This window comes from Lissotriton helveticus, chromosome 1_1 (genome assembly GCF_964261635.1).
Source record: "Lissotriton helveticus chromosome 1_1, aLisHel1.1, whole genome shotgun sequence".
Lineage (NCBI taxonomy): Eukaryota > Metazoa > Chordata > Amphibia > Caudata > Salamandridae > Lissotriton > Lissotriton helveticus.
The window spans coordinates 2,088,558,594-2,088,571,885 of record NC_136057.1 but is presented as its reverse complement, the minus strand read 5'-3'; the positions used below and the strand labels follow the sequence as shown (position 1 = coordinate 2,088,571,885).

General features: G+C 42.3%; 1 protein-coding gene across 3 annotated transcripts in view; it reads right to left on the bottom strand.

Annotated features, from left to right (window-relative positions):
• LOC144756098 (vitellogenin-A2-like) overlaps positions 1–13,292 on the bottom strand; it is a 607,161-nt gene that overhangs the window by 41,254 nt on the left and 552,615 nt on the right. For 2 of the 3 annotated variants that reach the window (XM_078645640.1, XM_078645649.1), the window contains exon 26: positions 10,232–10,367. In XM_078645640.1, coding sequence (XP_078501766.1) covers positions 10,232–10,367 — 136 coding nt within the window. Of the gene's footprint in view, positions 1–4,608; positions 4,704–6,210; positions 6,398–10,231; positions 10,368–13,292 lie in introns of all 3 variants that reach the window. The other variant, XM_078645632.1, reaches the window with a different exon arrangement.

The following is a 13,292-nucleotide window of genomic DNA, read 5'->3' as shown; positions in this document are numbered from 1 at the left end:
GTAGTGCCTCGCACACGGCTAGCCAGATGGGGAGCAAGAGCCTTTTCTGCTGTGGCCCCGAAGCTCTGGAACTCCCTTCCAATTATGGTTAAACCTCTTTCCTCAATTGAACTGTTTAAAAAAGCCCTGAAGACGTGGTACTTTATCAAAGCCTATCAATGATGGACTGCTGGGTTGATCTGCGAGCTGCATTATTCGTTTTAGGCGCCTTGACGCCCATTGGGCTAAGTTTGCGCATGATAAGACTCACATCATTCATCATTCATTCATTCAAGAGCAGCGCATGCACGCTGACTCAGGTTCGACCTAAAAAAATAACAATAGAAGAACCCCATTAATGAAAAATAACCGGTCGTCATTTTTAAGAGCAAGATGCTTTTAATCTGATGCACACTGGGCTCTGTGCCCGTAATGTAAGTGCAGGTAATGTGCAACATTCGGGGGTTATCCAGTGTCTTTTCAGTGAACAAATGATAACAGTTTATAAGCAAAATTTTTGCTGGAGAAAATTTAACGTAGCTCTGGAAAGGGGAAACACGGTATACAGAGCCCCTATAGTGGGTGAGAAGCTATTAGGGCCCAGTCCAAGGGCATTAGCTCAAACCCAGTCACTTATTGAGTATACCAGCCGGGATACTATGCTTAAAATTGTCTCATGGAATATCGCAGGGTTGAAAAGCAAAATAGCTATATGCGAGTGGGCCGACTTCGTGGATGACCAAGACATCCTAATTTTTCAAGAAAGTTGGGCCCATGACCCTATTTACTGTTTGGGGTATTTAAACTTCTACAAACCGGCCATTAGGGGCACCAGGGGCAGATTGTCAGGTGGCCTAATTATTTGGGTGAGACAGTCACTTAGTTAGAGGCCAACTGAAGTGATATCGCTTAACCCGGACATTCTTGGGATAAAGCTTTCCAGGCCCAACCATTCGGAGATCTTCATTGTTAACATCTATGCTCGTGGTCTCCCAGGAGGGCGGAGCCCAGGGATAATAAAAGGAGCTGGATCTCTTCCTTAACTTTATTGGGAGGGAAAAGTTTGTGATCGTGGCAGGTGACTTCAATTGTACCTTCGAACCCCTCTCTTGTGACGGAGAGGAGATCCATGCTGAAGAAGATGCATTATGGAATGTCCCCCATCTTGATTTAAAACCTATTAAAAAGGAGACTGAGGCAGCCCTACACTGGTTGGGTTTTTGCCTGGAGTGGGGGTTGAGAGCAGTCAGTGGCCGATCTTGTTCTGATAAGATAGGTCAGGTAACGTTCGACAATGGTATCAACACAAGTCGAATTGACTAAATTTTAATCAGAGCTGAGTATTGGTCGGTTCTTGAGGACATGGTAATTTCTGCTCGCCCTGAGAGTGATCACAACCCTTTGGTTCTTAGCTTAAAATCTGGGGGCAGCTTAGCGAGCTCTAGATCCTCCAAGTGTGCTACTGCAGAGGCCCTCTTAACAAATGATAAGCGTAGGGTTCGGTGGAGTAGGGTTGTGGAGGACCCTCTAATTTTAGATAGGATCTCCCTTGAAGTTACCTCCACTGTGCGTGCTTTACAGGCACTGGTGGAACCTAGGGACCAAATAGCGCGTACTAGTGCACTACATGAGCAGCTCTTTTGAATTCTGAAAGATCTTTTTTCCAAGAAACCTAATCTCCGTAAACCTTCTTCCTCAAAAATAGGTAATAAATGGTATAATAAAACATGTAGACAGGCACACAGCTCTCTGATTGTAGCCCTAAAATCCAGAGTCACTGAAGATATTAGGAAAGCTAGGTTCGAGTACAAAAAAACTCAAAGGGAGGCCAAAAAGGAATGGGATGACCGACATTGGCAGGACCTACTTGAGGCAAGCAGATCAAGAAACCAGACTAAGTTCTGGTAGATTGTTAAATGGGGAAGTACTGCGGAATCGCAAGTTCCTGGAAACCACGTGTCTGCGGACGGTTGGATCGAATATTTTGAGTCCCAGTTTAGGGGTCCCGAATTAGTAATCGATTGTGTTTCTGCTGTTTCTATTCCAAAGCCACAACTAACATGTCCCTCCTTAGTGTTCAATCACAAAGAAGCTGAGAAGGCACTTGGGCTGGTCCAAGCCGGCAAAGCTCCAGGCATGGATTGTATTCCGGCTGACTTATTTAAATATGACCCTTTGAACTGGGTGCCTTATATAACTTTATTAGCTAATGCCATCTCGAAAGGGGCTCCTATCCTGGTCTCTTGGCGGGGGGCCGAAATATTACCAATTTACAAAAGGGGTGATCGTTCGGCCCCGGGGAATTATCGCCCCATCAGCCTAATTGACGCCATTCAAAAAAAATATAGCTAGGATGGTGTTAGCTAAAATCCAGGTTTGGATGGATTTTGAAAATATCCTATCTCCCTTACAAGCTGGCTTTAGATCCTGTGTCAGCATGATTGTCCAGCTGGCTTTAGATCCTGTGTCAGCACGATTGACCAGGTGTTTAGATTTATTCTGATTTACTGGAAGGTGGTCACTCTGGGTGGTGGAACTATTTATGCAGCGTTTGTAGACCTAAAGTCTGCATTCGATCTTGTTCCCAGGGATAAGTTATGGGATGCTCTGGGGTCCATGGGAATGCCCCGTGAACTCCTGGAAATAATTATAAGATTACATGAGGCAAACTTCGCACAGGTGAGATGGGGTAATCAGGGGCAGACTACCGAGAGATTTCCCGTTAGCTGTGGTGTTCGCCAGGGGTGTGTACTTGCACCGACCCTGTTTTTGTTATTCATTGATAGGGTCATGCAGTACTTTGCTGAAACATCAACAGACGCCCCTGCGTTAGGTGTCACAAAGTTTCCGCTTCTTATTTTCGCGGACGATACCCTTATTCTCTCTAAAACTCAGAAGGGGCTCCAAACTGCTTTAAATAAGTTTGAGGAATTTTGCCAACATAACGACCTACAGGTCAATGTTGGTAAAACTACATTTATGGTGCTAACAAAAAACAGGTTGTTGAAGGGTCATGTTAGCATGAATGGCCATGGGTTAGAGCAGGTGGAAGTTATGACCTACCTAAGGGTCGTCTTAGAAAATAGGCTGAGATGGAAACCACAGCTTGATGTCCTCGCCCTGAAGTTTGCCCCGCTGACAGGGTGTTTGATCAAGGAACAGAGAACATCACTGACAAAAAGGATAGGGCCGGAGTTAAAAATATGTAATGCCAAAATAAGTTCAGCAATCCTGTACGGTGCGGACTTATGGAGTTTTTCGGACCTTTCCTCGTTGGTCAGGGTTCAAAACAAATTCCTTCATAACCTGGTTGGTCTTCCCCAATCTAGTCCCATGAAGCCCCTGTTACTTGACCTGGGTTGTCATTCCATTGATGAAGTAGCCCGTTTTAGGGCAGTAGCCTTGTGGAGGAGGATATGGTCTACTCCGGAACTGGCTCCTTTTGCTAATGAAATTTCAGATCTTAGATCTTTAGTGGGATCGGGTAATCTTCCCAGGTTCAGAAACGTAAGATTAATCTTGGAAAACATGGGCCTCAGCCAGTTGTGGTTGGACCCTGGTAACAATGCTTTCCCCTCAAAAAAGGAATACAAAGCACTCTATTGGGCTACAGTAAGGCATCAACTCATTACCCCGACAGACCCCACTTCTCTGACGGGAAGGTTTTTGGATCACAAACTCGACCCCTCATTAGAGGATTACTGGGATATTATCACTAAGAGTAGTGATAGGAAGTTATATCACCAGTTTAGGGTCGGGCCGCTACCATTGAGATCCTTTACAATTAAATGGCATGGTCAGTCCAATGAGTTTTGTCCCTGGTGTAGAGACCAAAAAGAGACAATAGGCCATGTTTTCTTTGTTTGGCCTGTATATTTAGCCCCCCGGAGAAAATGGTTAAAACCCATTTGTATTAACATGAGAACACGGGTGGGGCTGGAGGCCTTAAGGCTTCTGAGGACTAATACATCAGATTCTGTGGCAATAGCTGTGGAAAAGTTCCTGAGGTGGTAATGGATTATTAGAGCTAGGCACCTTACAGTTAGTTGATTAACTGTTTTAATTGTAATATGTATCAGCCCGTCTTTTTATAAAAAATGTATTCAGGTTTTACTCTGTGCTATTAAATCATTTGATATGACTTGTTTAATTGATTTTTTAGTGATACTTGTGTTAGGAATCTATCCATGTATTTAAGATTTTATCAATTTAGCTTTAATGCTTTTTCTATTTTGAGCACTTATTATATCAGGCTTAAATTAGAGTTTTAATGGATGTCTTTTATGATGGAATATTTCGAAATAAAGACGTATGAACTGAAACACGGTATTACCGACATTCCAACAGTGGAACTCAGGAGAGGGAGGAAATATCACACTGGGAAAAACACCACCCACCCACGCATCTCAATTCTACTGGGTGGTAATAATTCCCGTTGCACTTTGGATGGGGGCGTACGGTTTCTCCTACTGCCTGCAAGGAACCCGTCTCCCATGTGGATATATATTTCTTACATCCAAGTAATATTTCCAAGTGAAATGAAAAAAAAATCATATTTTAATAACAAAAAATACTCCCTTTAAATTAATGGGTACATGTTTAACTGCCCAGATAGAAGCGGTTACTTACCAGAATAAGACTGGTAAGGAAGACCGTCCGTCTTTGTCTCAATGCCGTTAATCATCAGATTTAAAGATCCCCCTTTAGTGTGAAAGTCAACATCACTGAGGAAAAATAAGAAGGAAATTAACATTATCCTTGATTGTTTTACCCAAAAACATGCCAAAACAATAAGAAATTTCCTTCCCCAGGAGTTAGGTGTGTAGGCTTTATAATTTAGGCAAGTCATGGTCACTGTGTCACTGACGAATTGACAGAATGACCGTGGGCCACATTACAAGTGGTCCGGTGATAGGTCTAGGCACAACCAGTACAGGTAATGGTGGGCGGGCGGTTGGGGGGTAGTGGACGGTATAGGGAAAGTAAAATAAACAAAACAGCTTACCTTGCGCTCGCCACATCGCTTGGCGATGAGACGAGCGCAGATAAGTGTTTTTATTATTTTTTTTATTTTACTCTCCCTTTCTCCTCATCTGTCCACTCTCACCCACACGCGCCGCAGCTGCCACGCCCTACTGCTGTTAACAGTACCAGTCTCACGTGGTTAGGTCTGATATTTGTCTGGTCCAAACAAAAAATTTAGTCTGCTGAGTCTGAATTTATTGGGTCCAAATAAATAACCCAATTACGAGATAATCCCCGATAATATTGACTAACTGGTGTTTAATGCACCAATGTCCGCATGGCCCAGTAATATTAAGGTATATTTCCCTGCAGGCTTGATCTGCTGAAATGTGGTGTTAGTGGCCAAACTCCTAATTGAGATTTGTATGGTAACAAAAGTTAACACACATATCACAACCAAATTCAGAATAACAGCAACCTAAACAGTACTTCACCGGCGTTTGTACCCCCAACCGGAACTACCCAGTCCTTGAAATAAGGAACCAGCCACCCTTCTCATTTTCAGAAGACATCTTAAACCATACATCATCGACCAGATTCTAGACAAGACCCCTCCTGGAACGAAATAAGCACGATCTCTAATCTCTTTACCCTTGATGTTACTCATTGAGTTCCCCTTCTAATGTTTACCTATGGTTAGTTATTCTCTTGCTATGGAGTTTGGTATGCCTTATTGAATTATATACCAAGTGCCTTAACAACATAGCTTTCTATTGGGCTATGAAAACGAATGTTGAATAAAATTGGTAAAGTTTTTGAACACCAACAGGTTGTGGCATTCTCAGCCTTCCATTTCTCTGCCCCTATTCTCAACGTACGACTGCAGAAATTCCATTTACCTTGTGTTTTTTCTCCAGTTGTAAATATATATGCACCCACATATATCCATTGATCCTAGTTCTGTTAATAAGGATTTGTTACTTGCAGGTGCAGATGACACTTTTTTTGGACTTAAACTTTACTTTGGTGCTCAAAATAGTCTGTGAATTCGGCTAGTCATGAGGTTCGCACAGGGCCAAATATAGCTGAATAATAAAAGTAAATCCCATTGGTTTTCGTTGAAAGATAAAAACAACGTGGTGTGTGAAGGCTTTTTGTCACGCTAGCGGTTGTGTATTAATCGGTGCCCTCCGTAGTTCTTGTCAAGTTTGAAAACGTTTGGAGCAGCAGAAGAAACATGAATAGTAGTGATTCTGCAATACTCACTAGCCCCCGAGTTTGACATTGATGGCTTTGTGTTCAGAGGACTTCTCCGCTGCCTTCATCATCACCAGGAACTTCAGCTCAGGGCTACAGTCTTGGACCAAAACATGGTAGCACTCTCCAGGCATCGAGTAGGTAAACTTAACACCATTGAAGGTGGTGACTCTATTTTGCGATACAGAGCAGTGACCTGAAAGTACATGCATCTATCTATGTTTAATAAGTATAGAATTTTAGGTAAAGTGAAAATATGCTGCGTCGTGCCATCTTTCTATGGTATGTAGCTTTAGCTTTATTTAAACTCTTTCTGTGTAATGTGGCTCGATTTAAACACCGGTATGATTAAGTTCAATACACAAGCAATACATCTTGAGTATGCTTGCAAACATACAAAAACATTACTCAATTAAGTAAAGTGGTGAAGTGCATATTCTTACTACAAGCGCTCGAAATGTAATATTTGCCTGAAAAGTCAGGAAACCTCTGCCTTCAACAAGGTGAGGGAAGTTGCCCAACGTCGCTTGAGGTAAAGTATCCATGCCCTGCCCAATGCAGATCCAGTCGGTGCACCTTTATGGACACATATCACAGTATTTACTTCATCTGGATGCCCCAACCTAGAAAGGCAGAACTACGGTCAGCTAGAATGATTAAGTGCATGCCTCCAGACATGTACTGACCTCAGGACAATCCAGGTGTTGAGTGGCACAGATAATCACTTCGGTAATGCTTTTTCTGATGGATACCTCATCTAACCACAGATTCTTCACCTTTTGCATTTTCCCAGGTGTCAGACTGGATCTGGAACTTTTTCATGGCAAGTGCTCCAATGCGCCGGCAGGTGGTGCCATTTCACTCTGCAGTGACCTAGCTCTGCCTTCGGAAGTGACAACGAAGGTGCATACCCAGGCACCGCCCCTGCATGATAACATTAGCTCACCTTTAAACTCTACTACGCCCTCAGATATGGAAACCCCATAACAAATTGAATGAATGTCAATGCCTTAAATTAAACTTTGAACCTTTTTAGAACCATAAAGGTCCACTCCACAGAATGAAGACGAGGTTTGGAGGTGAGAATTTTGCAATTAGATAGAGTATCCACCAGAAAGAGTATCCGCTATAGTATCAACCAGAAGATGAAAGGATGTACATCGGGAATTCCCTGCAAACTTGATTGTCAAGACTGTAATACCTGGTGAGGGTGTATACGGACTTCCATGTAGCATCCTGGCAGATATTCAACTTCAGAACTCCTCTCACCAAACACCGCTGGGGCAGCGTTGGCTCTGGTTGAATGGGGCAAAGGTTCTCAGAAGGCTCTTTTGTGGCCAAGGCATAGCATCTCTTTACGTACAGGATTGTCCTACATAAAAGGGCAATTATCACTAAGGGGGCACAGTATGCAGCACTAATTTAAGTGGAAAATTGGTTGTATACAGAGGTTGTATTGACAGCACTTGACATGGTATGCAGAATGAATTTCAATGTGAAATAGTCTTGATGGTCAGAGATCTCAGAGAACAGCTATGCCTTGGCTCATACAGCATGCACTTAACCATGAAAGGACCAAACTATGACCCAGCAGAAGCATAATAAAGGGTACAGGAGTGAACATGCATATTAGAGCCTTCATAAAAAGCATCTCAACTGGTGATTTGAACAAAGAAGGTTGATCTGGCAAAGATGGAAATGGCAAAAAGGACCAACAAATACCCTTCAACGGTGCCCATGGCAAAGCTTTGCTAGTCCAGACAAACAACTAATGACAAAACATCCAATAGTTTGACTCCACAGATTCTACTTGATGGTCTATAAACCAGGCCATCAACTTTACCCAAAAACTGGAATAAATAAATTTGCTAGAAGTGTACCTATCAACAAGAATAACACCCACAACTTTCACTACTTCTTCAGGAAAATGAAATCTGATCAGTTGATGCCACACTTGAAGAGGCAAATGATCAGGCCCAAAAGGTTGGGATACCCCACTCTCCTACGCCCAATTTGGATCTTAGCCAGGGCACTTCCAATCTTTTTCAGAATTTGAGGCAGAGGTGCGGATGCACACTTCAAACAGAATGCACATCCCTGGCAAACTCCAGTTAATGTTTGGTGCGCTTATCCGTCCTGGCATTAAGGGAGAGTGCCAAATGACTGACCATTAGGGAGATCCCTTGAAGGTCCAGTCATTTCCACAGATGCAGTGCCTCCTGACACAGAATCCATAACCCCACCAAACCAGTTTGTTATAGTCCCCCATGGTGGTTGTGTTCTTCATTAAGACCTAAACCAGCTTCTCATTATTGGACAGGATTATCTTCTGAGACAATCAAACATTGTGAAGATCCAGAAGGTTCAAGAGCAACTTCTTCTCCACTAGAATCCACAGGTTTCTTCGCCACCTCTCCACAGCACAGAGATGACCACCTCAACCCAGAGATACATCATCCGTCTGGTCCGTCACTACTGTGAGCTTTGGATGGGGTAGAGAGAACAGACTGCTGAACATCAGATTGGTGCCCAAAAGCCACAACTGAAGTCCCCAGGTTCTTTCTTCATAATGCAGATGTTGCCCATTAGGCTGTACCCATTGCAGGCAGACGTTCCAATGCAAAGCCAGCATGTGTCAACGGGCATGTGGGAACTGCAGGATGCATAAGGCTAAGAGGCCAAGAATAACCAGAACAATCTGCTGCTGAACCAAGGACTGAGACCAAAACATTGTCAATGCCTTTCACAACGTATAGGAACAAATGTATCTCCAATCTGAAAAGATGGGCGGCAACCATTGTCATCACCTTAGTAAACATGCAAGGGCAGAGGTGAGGCTGCAGAGTAGAATGTTAAACTGGATATACTCTATCCCAACCATAAACAACAAGATGCACCTTTGACACTCCAGGATGGGCACATTAAAGTATCCTGTAAGTTCACGTCCTGTGGGTCCAGGGTGAAAACAATCTTGGCAAAAGTCAATATCTTGAACTTGTCCTTCTGGATGAAGGTGTTCTGAAGTTAAAGGTCTAGAATGACCATTAGTTTGCCATCCTTTTTGAGCACCAAAAAACGATAAAAGTGCATGCCCAACCTTTCTCTGTCTTTGAAACCCTTTCTATAGCCCCTTTGGACAATACAAGCGAAACGTCTTGCACAAGAATGGAGGATTAATACGCTGCACTTTTTGCAATTGATGTTAGAACTGATAGGCCAGAAAATGCAGCTCTAAAGACCGAGATGTAGGGCTGCTGTCTTTAAAACAATCCAGTGCAGCATCAGACTTCTTGCCAAAAGCATGGTACTGTCAAAAAGCATATGAATAAAGGTTATTTTGACTATTCAGGTTGCAGGTTTTAACAACAGCAGTCAATCTAAAATAGTAGGCCTGAACCCATGTTTTCCTTTATCACACTAGTGAATGGCACAATAAGTGCTGCAGTATACAAGTGATTTTTACCTTTCCTTGCCATGGGTGTATTTATGCACCATATATTATGGCCTTATAGGAGAGTTAACAATACTAATTAGTGGCCAAATTCGACATGTTTTAGGGGTCAGAGCCCAAACACTGGGCCATGGACAGCAGTGCCCCAGGGTGTAAAGTCTAAAAACCAAGAAAAACATTCAGCAAAAAATAAGACTAATTAAGTAAAAACTTGGATTTTCTCACACTGTTTCTTTAAAACCTTGAATTAAAATTGTTGAAAAGCCATGTGTTGCCTTCTTGATTCCACCTTTCACGGACTTACTATTTGGATGCAACTATGTGTTCTGACCACCAACATCAAATGAGAGTCTGCCCAGCCCTTCTATTAAAGGTTAATATCCAAGAGGTCAAAATCAATCACCAATCCAAGTAATTTCTGTTCTGCATTATTGCCACCAAAGTCCAAGAGATAATTGTCATTCCAGTTAGGCAGAGAAATGCCTTTCTCTCTTTGTTGTTTAGAATTAGCCGCATAATTACATGGCATAAGCAGGATTAGGCACAGACCAACCACCACATAATCTCCAAATTACTGACCTTTTAGTTTGTCGATGAGGAAGTTTGGAGCTTCGGAGAACACATTCCAAGTTGGAGCTTGAATACCTGATTCCTGGATAGATCGACCCGCAGCGATTGCGACAGGGAGTAAGATGGATCTGTAAAACAGGGTGACCTAAGAACAGAACAACAATGAATGAGAATGTGACACTCAACTGGGGATGGTGCTGATGCTCTTAGGTACAGATATTTTCTTCACCTTATCATATCCCTTCAAGGAATTTCCATACATGACACCAATGCAGAGTTGTGTTAAACTGGATGCCAATGGAGTGTACACACATGGTACATTGGATCATTTTACAAAAAGTAAATCTGTAATCCAGTAGAATAACCCATTGGACTAAAAAATTATTTCTAATAGCTCTATGCAATTTGAGAGTATAAGGTTGAATCACTCTACATTTACTAAGCTTCATATCCTTCTGAGGTTGAGACAAATGAATACCATTGAATCAGGTAACCCCGGCTTTTAACTACAGACCAATGAGTTTGTTTGGCTTGTTAGGGAATACAAATATCTTTCATATAAGCCTCTTCGTTAGGTGAAAAATTCTTCTCATTATCTATGGCCATGCCAGGATTCAAATGTGTATCTTTTTGTAAATTACATAATATTTCAAACAGTGTGGGCTTACCTCCATTTCCAGAGCCCTATTGTTTTAACTGGAGAAAGGAGACTACATCGTTTTTACAAATCAGTCAGAAAATCTGGCTTTGATAACTCAAGCAAGAAACATCCTCTTTAACTCTCCTTTACAACCTTATTGTGAGGCAGAATAATCAGCTGTTTAAGAGATATGTTTACTGACAGACATTTTATATGACATTTTTACCTATTCTTTATTCCTAACACCCCAGCACTGCACTGTTGTTAACATGAAGTAGTTAGTCAGAAAGCCAGAATGTTTGGCCACTCTGAACAGTTTTAATAGAGCTTTTCTTTTTCCGAATTGAGCTACACCATTTGAGTCACTGATCCCCTTCCTCCACTCCAAAACTAGTTCAGGAAAGGTTCAGGTTAAATTATAGATAGTTGGATCCTCCGCAGAGTTTGTTTAACCCCCGTGTTGCTTGTCAAGTCCTTGACCTAAAGGGAAGTTTATTTCTTTAAAGGTAGACTTTAGTCACTAAGGGGTTCTAATAATTGCCGGGTTCCAACATTTACTCATAAAGGATAGAAAAGCTGTTAATTTCTAAGATGGGTACCTTGAGAGATTTCCTCTCTGATGCACAGCTTTGCTTAAGATTGTGGTAGTCTGTCAGACAAGACCTCTGGTAGAGGGTCAGCCTTGAGGAACATAAAATTCCCACTTGGCTAGCAGTTACCATAGCTGGTCAGTAGGACTAGTTCCCCTTCAATCTGACCTCATGCAGGTGCATTCTATGGGTCAATGTTTGGAAGTAACAGATCACAAGCGTATCTGAGTAAGGGATCACTGGATAAACTCATTCTACTCACGAGAGTTGTGCAAACATGCGCTTAACATCACCCCTTAAGGTGAGACAAAGCAGGACTGTAGAAGACCTTTAGAATAAACTTGGTTATAAGACGCTCATGTCTCATTTAGAGAACAAAGGAAAAACTACACTCATTATTGAAAATCTTAAGAACTGAATTTTTTTCTTCAGAGTTGCACAAATTTGAAATCCTGACTATGAGTGTGATGTATTCCTATAGGTTCTGTATCGATCCCCCTATTCCTGACCCTATTCTGGTTAACAAGTTAACTAGCAGCCATCCCATGATGCAGAAAACCCCCATGATGCAGAAACCGTTCTCTGATTAAGCCACAATACGGCACAGGAACGTGTTATCTGATTAGGTCATAACGCTTGCCATCTAATTAGACAAGCGATATTCCTCCAGCCCCTGATAAGGCATACGGAGTTCTCAAAACAAATCAAACCTATGACAACCTGGGAAAAACCCTGCGGCCATTGTTTTGATTTCATCGAGAACTTCAGCAAAAGAATGTGCTAACGACCAAGTCGTATGACATCCTTATTGACGTATCTATGTCCATCCTTACGTCAATCTCGGCACCTTAAAGGTATAAATATTACCGATATTGCCTTAAGCAAACACACGCGGTGGTGACGAGATCGGAGCAGCCAGACTTGCCGAAGCCCAGAGCAGAGCAGACCCCGCTGGCGCAGCCCCGCCTTCCTGACGTGCTGAGAACAAGACGCTGCTTTCTCCTGCCGAGAAATCCAGCTCCGGCGCTTCCGGGTAGCCCTCGCAGGCAGCCTGGAATATCGAGACCAGAGACGAGAGATACCATCCCTCATTCATCCTAGATTCCAGGTACAGACTGAATAACCCCTCGCAGAGAATTCTTTAGTCAGTCACTTGGCAAAACAAACTTAACTTAAACTGCTACTTTCCACCCTCGCCCACGTATTAGGCTTAGGTCAGGTACACTGGGGTAGGCGTAGTTAGAAACACCAGTTGAGTACGATTAGTCAAATGTATATGTGTATGTATCTATTTTATTCATTTTAAACCTTCATATGGCTTAGAAACCATATAAATGTTTTTACAGTATTATTTTATACTTCTGCTTTTAATGTATGCACTTTACTTAACCATAAGTATTGCAATAATATCGATCCATTTCTCTTGTATGAGAAAAGAGACTGATCAATAAATACCATCTTTTATTGAACACGCCCGTCTCTTCCTTTTCTCTACAATCTGGTGAAACTAAGAATGCACGTACTGACTGAGTAAAATAAGTCGTCTTTTGTTTTCACACGACTCTAGAGATACACTCTTGATTAGGGGAGAGCAAAGTTGTCATGTTCTATGGTTGTCAGAAACTAAATCCCTTCTTGTCTATCCAGGGAGGTTCAACTCCTCCTTGCCTATTCGAGAAAGTTTCTAGTGAACTCTGAGCTAGCTGGCAAACCCAAAACTTTAAGTCTAATATCGACAGTAGTAGACCTAGTTAACGTCTGGTCTAGGCCTATACTATTGAAGGTATTATTCCAATGCGCAGAGCCTATTGGGATAATAGGAACTACAGTACATGGCGCC